The sequence below is a fragment of the Danaus plexippus genome, chromosome 12 (genome assembly GCF_018135715.1).
Source record: "Danaus plexippus chromosome 12, MEX_DaPlex, whole genome shotgun sequence".
In the NCBI taxonomy this organism is placed as follows: domain Eukaryota; kingdom Metazoa; phylum Arthropoda; class Insecta; order Lepidoptera; family Nymphalidae; genus Danaus; species Danaus plexippus.
Genome location: NC_083545.1, coordinates 1935781 through 1946526, shown reverse-complemented (window position 1 = coordinate 1946526; position 10746 = coordinate 1935781). Strand labels below are relative to the sequence as shown.

Genomic DNA, 10746 nt, shown 5'->3' with positions numbered 1-10746 from the left:
AAACTCGGTGTCTTTGCAAAAGTTTTGCATAATTCACGCCGAGACAGGTTCTATCTTTACAAAGCTCGAGTCAACACAAGAGCTGTCATATTTGGCGAAGCGCCGCCAAATATCACCTCACTGGAACCTCATTTGAGAGCCGTACAAAAAAGCATCAGTGACAGCAACTACGTTAAAACCAATTTAGTCAGCCTTGCGCACAGATGTCAACTAACCAGTTTCTCAAGACTCTATAGCATACAATCCGGGAATGGCGTGCCGGAATTGCAAGCTTTAACTCTTGCAATCTCTTTTTTATCATCGATCAAACAAACGCACGTTGGGCCTCAATCATTTCGTTGTAGACCAACCTCGCATCCAATGGTTGGAATATTTTCTGTGTTTGCTTCAAATTATAATTTACGCGTCTTCAACGCTTCTGTTATTAGACTGTTACTAAGATAGTACGCTGTCAACCTACGCTTTCATTTCTACCTATCAACTGGCGGAATGACAATCAGCTGCTGTCCTATCCAAAAAGAAAGAATGCTTCATCGCGAATCGAATAAACGGTTAGTAGCATTTAATTCACATAGTGATATATCCGTAATTTCGTTAGGCCTTAAAGAAGACAAAAATTAATCTTCAAAAAAGAGGAGAGTACTAAATTATAAATTCTAAAATGTTGACAAGATTAACAATTTTATAACAAAGTTTATATTTGTTAAAGAATTAGCTGTTAACTTTGTGTTTTTCACTATCTACTGTGGTGTGTTAAACTTTTAAAAAAAGTAATGGCGGCCATCACCCACGTTTCTTCTTAGAATATATGTATTAGAAGAGTTGATTGTTCTTCAATCTCACAAATTTCATCGTAGATATAGTGTGTGAGGAGCTTGTCTGTGATATTTATTTTAATTTTACTCAGTGATTCTTACGGATATTTATTGAAGTGAAACTTCTTACGCGACTTCCAAAAAGGTTTCATTAAACGTTTAACGCGGGGGGGGGGGATAAAAAGAGAGAGTGAGAGAGAATGCGTGGCGCCCGAACGCATGCGGGCAATCAATTGTGACTTGTAATATTATATATTAATAAACTTTGTCTTAAAGAAACACTTAAGATTCTTTAAAAATCAATTTCCACCCCTTCCTGTTTTCAATCCGACATTAGATAGGAGGTTTCAGTCTTCCGCGCGGAGGGACTCCACGCACAGTATAAAAAATCTACGATGATTATTTCGTCTTATTTCTTAAAGGGGACGGGTCACTCGAGCTAAATGAAACAACAAACCAACTATTGAACTTTCAATATAATCATAATTTCACAAAACAATAACTAGTAACGCTTTTAACTAATAACTTGCTTACTATAATATTTACAGCGCCTTTTTTGTGTTTCCATCTATAATAACCTAACAATAAACTGGGCAAAATTACTAATTATTTTTCACTTTCAAGTCGAGACTTTAATCATTTTTATTCAGTGCTACATTCACCTGGAAACCGGATGGAAAATGTTAAAATAAAAAAAAATATAAAAAGATCCTGTCAAAATATACAATACAATAAACTTAATAACATTCAAATAACTAAGTCGTATTTACATACAATTCTAAAATCAGTTAAGTTAACCGATGTATTTATTCCAACTGTTAGTATTTTCATCACAAAAATTTACAACATTAATTATTTTTGTATTTATATAGATTATAAAAAATAACAATGGAATGTATTTTTACACATATCTGTATTCTTTAAAAATCTTGGATCGTAGTAAAAAAAAAAAACAAAAAGAACATGTTTTTGTATCATCCATAAACAAATATATATTCTATAGGAAACTTAAAACAAAAAAAAAACAAATCAACTGAATACTCTGACCAGCAAATTCAAATCTTAGTCACGATATATTATTCCATTTCCACATCAATGGCATTGAGCCATTCGTGTCATATAAATATTTTGTGTGTGCTCATTAGAACCTGACGGGTACCCAGCATCCCGACTGTTCATCTCGGCGGTAGTAGTGCGGTCTGTTGTCAGGGAACACCGTCACAGCGGGAAACGGATGTTGCTGGATGAACTTTAGAGTTACACGGATCTAAACAATAAATACACCTTTATTACATGAAAAAGAATTAGGTATAATCTTAGCAATAATAGTGTAGTGTATGTATTACTAGCTTTTGTCCGCGACTTCGTCCAGGTTCAGGTTCAGAGACGATGAATACGCTACTTAAAAGCGCTAAAAACTATATTCATATAAACTACAAAAATTATTCCCTGACAACGCGATAGGTTCATTGATTCGAGGAATCAATTATAGCTATATCTTATCGTCTAAGATATATTATTGACGAGTTTTATAAAAATCCACTCAATCCTTTTTGCCTCAAAGAAAAACATTCCAATATCTATTAATGTTATTTTTAGGGTAATATAATACAACAAATATTAAAATTCTGACAGCACATGGAGACTACCAAAGTCTGAAATTAGTTAGTTTGGGTTTTACAATGTTTCGGTTTAATAATAGCTCACATTATGTACGAAGTGCGGCGCCTCAACGGCTGGCGTTGTACTCAGATGTTGCAGTATGAAGTCATCGGACTGACCCAGCCAGAGCTCGACACTACGCAGCGGCTCGTAGTTGAATGGGCCGATACGCAACATGCCGACACCGTTGTCGTATATATCGAACACCTGGAAAACGCGATTTTAAACTTAATATCAGACATGGAACTCAAAAAACTGGGTTCCGTAGATGATTAGGATTCCACCAAAATTATCTTGCATTAGTTGCAGCTATAAACGGTATGTATTTATAGTTATTTGATATCTGGTTCTATAAAATTAAAGTTTATTTGATTGGTGTTGCAATATTCAAAGTACATGATAGAATTAAAATCAATACTTATTTGTCTGTATGGATTTCGATGAATTTTAGGTAGGAAGCAGTTTGGAAAGAATGAGACAAAATGAAACAGACAATATTATGGTAGTTTTTCTGACCTGAGCAGCGTTTGGTCCACCGGTGATGGTTCTGGCGCTTCTTAATGGAAGCTCTGGTCCTTTATCAGGAAAGGTCGCGGGGAACATGTCTCCAGCCCTTATATCAACCCCAACACCAGTCACCAGCGGGGACGGTGAACCGCCCAACGCTGTGTTCAGCTCGCAACAACACGCTAGCGTCAAGTCTATCTCTTCTGACAGACGGTGGAAGGACACTGGAACATTCCACAGATACTTATAGTTCTGTGCATACATTTAAAGTGATATGAAAGCCGCAAAAATAACAATATATTATTTTTTCTATGAACATTTTGTCTCACATAAGTCATTACTAGATGTTTTTTTTTTTGGACTATGGCGGAATGATTCTAAAAGGTTGCTATTTGTTCTATGTTTAAGATACTATTTGGATAGACTGACGCTCTTGTACATAATATCAAAGAGCTGATTGAACGCTAGAAGAATAAGGAAACTTGTAAATATACCTTTCTGGAGATTTAATTCGGTCGCGTAAGATTTTAAGACGTTTCGTTATCAATGTCTAACCACAAACGTCCAATTATCTTTCTTGATATACATTGTAAGGTTGCTTAGAGTTTAGATGTTATTAGAATGGTAGTAGATAAATTTGACCATATGATTAAGTTTTGTGTATCTTAACCAGATCAACGACGACGTCAAAAACATTCTTCATATAACCGAGAATATAATGGCATGGGAACATTCAAAGATTATCAGAAAAACTGGGGTACTTATAAGTTGTTCGACATTTAGGTCTTTATCCATACTCTATTTATTCACAGTAATATTCCAATCTCAATGTTAATATTATTGTAATCAATTTGTTACAGAGTAATGAAATATATAAGCAATTTTATTTTGAACAAATCAGGGAGGTCTTGAGTTATAATAAAATAATGGGTTATAAATAACGTTTAAAGAGTTTACACGTCGTTAAACCACAAAAGCACAACACAATGTACAACGAACGGCCGCCCACGTGTTCTTCGTGAAATTTCGACATTTGGCACCCTGACAAAGAGCCGACCTTCGCATCTCTTGCGATATGTCTGGCTTGATAGATGGAAGCGATTCTTTGATATGTATTTTTAATGAATATTATTTAAACTAGTTAAAATTGCATACATATATGTATATGTATATATGTATGGCATTTGTGGGTATATTTTATACTTATCAGATTATAATTCAACATTATAATACTGTCGTGAGGAGAGAGTTGTGAATGGAAAAACGAAAACTGTAGATGTTTTAGTGCGCAGATTTAATTACTGAAGAATTATATGACAGACATCATTTGAAAATTATGAATAGAAGATAAATGTAAATTATACTGAGGAATAACATTAATTTTTTTTCTACAAAAGCTATTTTTTGCTGAACGTAAACATCATACTTACACATGATATTAGCGAAGAGGTCGTCAGAATATCTACGGGGATCAGTGAATCCTCCTACCATCTGTAACTCCAGCCTACCCTCAGGGTAACCTGCAGCTAGTTGCTGCGCTTTAGCGACCATGGCCGCCGCTACTTCCTCTGTCCCAGAGCCGTCGAGATGGGCCAATGAAACCGCACCTGAACCTATTGATTGATATTAATATATTAATATTGATATTAACTCCAATATTAATGAACACTATAAGCAATAGAATATATAGAAAGTGTAGAATGAAAAATTCATAGACTTGATTCTGCCACCTTGGTACTATCAAGTTTAATCTGATTGCCTAGTCTAACATTGGCTCCCGGACTCGAATAGGTGAAATAATCATTGTATGAACAAGGGGTGATCCAAAAGTAATGATAATCAATATGAAGTTCAGATGTTTTAATTAAAAATACAATTAACTTCTCTACCTAGTCTCCTAGTAAGTTAACACGTTTAGTGCATAATTTATCCAAAATCTTAGTTCAATTTATAAAAAAATATTTGTCTATAGTATCCAAAAACGCCTGTATAGCGGTCATCACCTCGCTATCGTCGGCAATGTTTCAATCGCTGCGTTGTCTTGATGAAACAACACGCCAGCTCACAGTTTGCCTCGTCTTTTTTCTTTTATGCCTCCCGCATTTTTTTTTGGTCTGCACAGTAAAAGAGCGTAATAGTGGCTTCTTTTTCCAATTATTCCACCAGTATGATTTTTTCAGCTTCCCAAGAAACCAATGTCATAATCTTCCCTGCCGAACTTGAAACCTTGAATTTCTTCGGCGTCGGGGTAGAGGCTCGTTTCTAAGTTCACGACTGTTGTTTGGTTGCTGGATCAAAATTGTGGATCCGGGTCTAGTCAATGGTTATCTTGGTTAATCTCGAACTTTTCTACTTCTGTTAATGTTCTACCCAGCTAGAACTTCTTTGGCCAGCGCGCAACTGTAGAATGTTGTTCCCCCAATGTTTCCACTAGGGCGCTGATTTTGTTTTTCTTCATTTTGATGTTAACTCTCCGACTGTTCGTATTAAAATAATTGTGCTTTCTGGTAGAGAGAAAAAACAATTTTTTATTTTCATGTGCACAACAAATATCCGTTTATCGTCAGTTTTGGATCAGCCCTCGTACTTTACCGTCATATCAGTATGAAGAAGCCATCTATGAAGATTTCTTATGAAAGTCTTAATGAATGCTTTCTAACTTTGCAGCATACAAGAAAAATTTTACAACTCCCTTAAAGGCATAATACTAAGGGGTAATGATTCTTTATAGTGAACGTGTGTGTATACTTATATAATATTTACCTGAATGTCTGACAACTACTATAATACAAGACGTGGCGTCATCGGAGCCTATGATACTGACGTTTTCTGGAAAATAAAAAATACCATTATGCACTTTGACGGATACGATATTCTCTCCAAAGTTTCCTTGAACTCTATTTAGTTAGTAACATAATTGAAATATTTAATGAATAATTCAGATTATCGTCTAGTTCACAAGATCCCTATGAAAATCTTAAGAGATAGCAAGTCATTATTATAAAAGACTTACTGTCGTGGGGAACGACAGCGGCCAATTCTCTCTGGGCAACGTACAACAGCCCTTGAGGTCCGACAACCCTGGGGGCTGTGGCCAGGAGTTGTGCTGCTGCATCTCTGTACCCTGGATGAGCAGACAGGAGCGCCCTCACCGACGTGGGGCACTCGTCCGCCAACACCCCATTCAGCACCACCACCATGCTGGAACTGGCAGGTTTGGGATGTTTACTTTCAAAGTTCAGTCACATGCGATACATCCAGTATAGAATCCTTCTTAAAAATCGATAGGACATGCATTCTATACTACATCAATTTCAAATGCTGAGAAAAAATCTCTTTGGCGACGATTGCGCCAGTATTTTTTTTTTGTTCTCTTATTATTTATATAATGTTTTATATTAAATAATACGGAACAAAATATACTATGCTACTAATGACAAAATGTTACATATACCGAGAATGTAACAATTCGCTTATACATTTTAATATTTCACAATAATTTTGCAGAATTATACGTTTTATGGTTTTGTTATGACGGTAATATCAACTACGGTATTGTAGTTATATTTTAGGCTATATTTTACTACAATCCGCTATTAAAAATCATTAACTTTTTGCCTTGAATAAAAAAATGTAACTTCTATTTAAAACTACGATGGCGTCAAATAAAACAAGATGGTCGCTGGTTACTTCTTTATAGTTAAAATACATTCTTCTATGAAACTTCTTACGTTTTCTACGATACAATAATTATCAATGTATAATATTTTTAGCGTATTCTGTTATTATTTATAAAATATATCCTTTCATATTAAGTGGGTCGTATCACATATTCCTTTCCTATCGTTCGATGCCATTATATCTTACTGTATGGTGTTGTAAGTGTTAAATAAATGAATAAATGCATAAATACACAAGCAGCACGAGTTATTCTGAACATAACGTTCTATACATATATCGTAATATTAATTTACAACAATTGTCTGTACTTGTAATGTATTCAGCATAGCGTCGGGTCACTTCACTGACACCGAACGCTCCCAAACGTCTCGTATTTGCATACATTTGTAATACAACAAACCTAAAAACGCACGATATCTACTTCAAATTATATATTTATATCATTATTACTATAGGAAATATATATATATATATATATTTACTTCAACTCTTGTAAATATATATATAAAATCGTTATTAGCATAACTCCATATAAAGTATTTATAATACCGTATTAGTTTTAGCAAAACAAAATTTATTAAGTAGTGTTGCCATTAGATTTTAATTATTTAAATTATATAATAACGTTTTACTTTTATAACACCCTTCACTTTTATAACATTTGATAGAGGTTTTTTGAAGCTAAATGTTCATTAAGATGGACATCAATTGCTTTAATTATTATAATATAAATATTACGAGGGAATTGTATGTTATAATTCATTCAAAGATTTTGTGGTAACATTATCTTTATGCATCCGTTGTAATTGAGGCTATTAAATCATCAATGTAAATACGATAAACAGAAAAAACATAATAATAATACACGGTAATTCCCCATACACTTCAAATCAATGGCATAATCTACTACAACTTTGTACAATTAAAATAAATTAAAAAAAAAATATCATGATAGTCAATTAATATGGTATGTTTAAATTATCCAAATTTATTGGCAAGAGTAACCAACGAAAAATCTTTTTACAATTTTTTTATATTCCTTGCCAATAATGTCCAAGGACAATCTGAAAAGTAGGAAATCGGGTCAAAAAAATATGACTGCAAAATTATTATAAATTATTATATATAAAATATAAATTACTAGTTAAGTAACAGACGTAAAATATTTTGTTTTACTGATTAAGTTAATAAAATACACACACACACATACATACAACTATGTATAGGTATAGACAATGTATACCAAATAAAATAAAATATATATTCATACATATATAACCAATGCACGTTGCTTTTAATATATTTATACAATATAATTATTTTTCCTTCATTTTCTTAAATTTTAGCTAGTTTTTTTTATCATGTAATTTTAAATGAAGTATTACAAAATTATTTTCGTATTCAATAAATGGCAACTTTTATAAGTTTAAAAAAGAGTTTAAACATAATAGGATATGGTTCATAACAAAAAAGATACTGCCATCGTCTTAGTTCCATGTTCTAAATTTAAATATTTATTGTAATCCATTGTAGAGCTTGCAATCATTTATGATCTGTATGCTATTTTATTATGAATAATTTATTTCTCATTTAAATCGATTATCAACTACTTATATAATTACTGTTTCTGAAATAATTTAAGATTATGCGTTTTCTCGATCGATATTTTTGAAGTAATTTCCTCATTTTAACTGGTATTAGTAGGACGTTTGAAATACAAATTTCAACAATCACTAAATGTCTTCTGATCGCGAGAAAAAAAATTTCATATTAATATGTATCAACTTCAATCGCGATAAAATAATTTTATAAACATTTGAAACATACATTTGAATGATGAAGTCAATAATAATATTGAATAGAAGATAATGTATTAAAAATTATACTAATAAAGAATTTAAACTTCATCTTCTAAATTAAAAACTATATTAACTCCATATTTTAACACTAACAGTGCTCTTACGCTTCAAAAGTATTTTGAACAGCATCCCATGTCCTTGGATAAATAAGAGGTGATTAATGATGTCCATTGTAAAGGCCCAAACATGAGATGGCCATAACGCATTCAGATATACGTAAAAATTATATACCAATCAAATAGTTTCAAACAGTTCAAATTTTATAATATTTAATATAATATTACATAAATTTAGCTAGAAAAAAAATCAATTTACATTAATTTAAATAAGAAATTTATATAGTTATAATCACCCTTATTATCGCCAAAGCATAGACAATCCGTTAGATTATCACAAAAACAACACTAGCACAAAACAAAGAGAAAAAAAAAACAAAATTCAAATTTAGAATGTTACAGATCCGATATTCAAATTATAAGTTGACGCGCATAGAACCGTGTCCGGACTGAGCCAGAGAGCGTCTAGGTTATCGCGACCGTCGACATGAGCATTGAAGTTGCGAGTTACTAGCTTGTTATTCTTGTGATAATGCTTATTATGTTGGAAATAGTGGCCCGATAGTGTCTGTATCGTGCAATAAGCAATTAAGAAATATACCGTCAACTTTATCTCGGCATATAATAACAAACGAGCGCAGGCGTCCACTAATGTCGTTTTGTCTTAAGATAATTAATATTATTAGCTGGCTTCCTAGTAACGTCTTAATGATTTAATGCTCGTGCAAAATCATATTACTTTTAACCCTTGCGATATCGTTTGTTATGAAACACGTGATACAAAAAATTAATTTAAACTTTCCTGTATGAACGGACGCGCTACCGTTTTAACCGCGTACGAGATAACACATTAACGAATAGAGAGTTCAAGAGTCTCAATCCCCGGGTCGGCGGATCAAAGACTATTGCTAATTGGGTCTAATAAAGAGCGCGTGCGTCGTTGCACTTAACTCGATATACGAACACGAGGGATTCAGGCACTGCTTGATGCATCGTTAACATATATCTAAGTGACTTCAGTCGAAGGTGTTCACATAATATAATTAAACCTTTCAACCTCCTTGGCGTATTCCCAATACTAGGTTGGCTGAATATACTATGCTAGATATTCATTTTTGAGTCGATGCAACCTTCCTTGTTATTTGTCAATATTCGAAATTTTAATTTCATGTTCAAAAATAAATCGAAAGTTTAAAAACTAACAGTCGACGTATCATGAAGAATGAATTTATTCACTTCAACTTGTATAAAAGCCTCTTATTTTATTTATATTTGCTTTTCAGAAATCCATTATTAAAATACATGTAATTAAAGCGAGTGTAAACATCGCAGGTACTTGTAATTGAATTTGCTGGTAATTGATATTTTATTGTTGTTTTACATTGTCATAGTGTAATTCAAGTTATTACGTCAAGGAAAATTATTAGTCTGAGCATTTTCCAAAACAATGTACAGTTTGACGCATTTCTGTAATTAAGAACTTACGTTTTTCTTCTAAGAAACCATTTTCTGGAATATCATGCATTGACAGGTAATTAAGAAGTGATTTTATTTAAGTGTAAAGAACTCGTCATAGCTTTGCGGAGTAAAGCACGACGAAAGTGTAACAATAAGACAATAATATAGTTTTAAATCTTCATTATTTAAGTAAAATTCATATTGATTAATAAAGTTTTTGAAATAAAAGCAATTTAGATCTTAATATTTTGGTAAGATTTATGTTTAAAAATATATATACATATCAATTATCATGACGAGTAGGATTCAAACACGTAATGTTTTGTCCATCAAACAATCGGGTGGTGAATAGAATTTGGAATTAGTGAATTTAACATTCTGTACATTTAACCGTCACATCTTGAGAAATATTAAGTCATGAATTGAATAAAAAAAACATAACAAGCAAAATATCTCAAATATTTTGTATTTGATTGACATTCAATAAAATCATTTATATATTGTTACCTTTTAATAGACAATGTCGTGAGGCGTTGACCGTGGTTATATTTTTTTTTGTTTTTTTTTTATTTGTAAAATAACATTTGTTTATTATGTAGAAATAAAATTTAAAGCCTATTTCCAATGTTCACTATAATATAAAATCTATTTTTTTACTTATTTCTACCCTCAATATTTTAATGACTCAGAACACTTGACTTACTAAGT

The 10746-nt window shown here is 32.4% G+C and overlaps 1 protein-coding gene across 3 annotated transcripts in view; it reads right to left on the bottom strand.

Moving 5' to 3' along the window:
* Positions 1-1273: 1273 nt before the first annotated feature.
* The window catches only part of LOC116772314 (protein N-terminal asparagine amidohydrolase), a 51692-nt gene continuing 42219 nt past the window's right edge, over positions 1274-10746 (bottom strand). For 2 of the 3 annotated variants that reach the window (XM_032664451.2, XM_032664450.2), the window contains exons 3-8: positions 5998-6191; positions 5748-5813; positions 4415-4597; positions 2994-3208; positions 2523-2684; positions 1274-2082 (exon numbers count right to left, since the gene is read on the bottom strand). In XM_032664451.2, the coding sequence (XP_032520342.2) occupies positions 1957-2082; positions 2523-2684; positions 2994-3208; positions 4415-4597; positions 5748-5813; positions 5998-6184 (939 nt within the window). In that variant the 5' untranslated portion in view covers positions 6185-6191 and the 3' untranslated portion in view covers positions 1274-1956. Of the gene's footprint in view, positions 2083-2522; positions 2685-2993; positions 3209-4414; positions 4598-5747; positions 5814-5997; positions 6192-8876; positions 9073-10746 lie in introns of those variants that run through there. The other variant, XM_032664453.2, reaches the window with a different exon arrangement.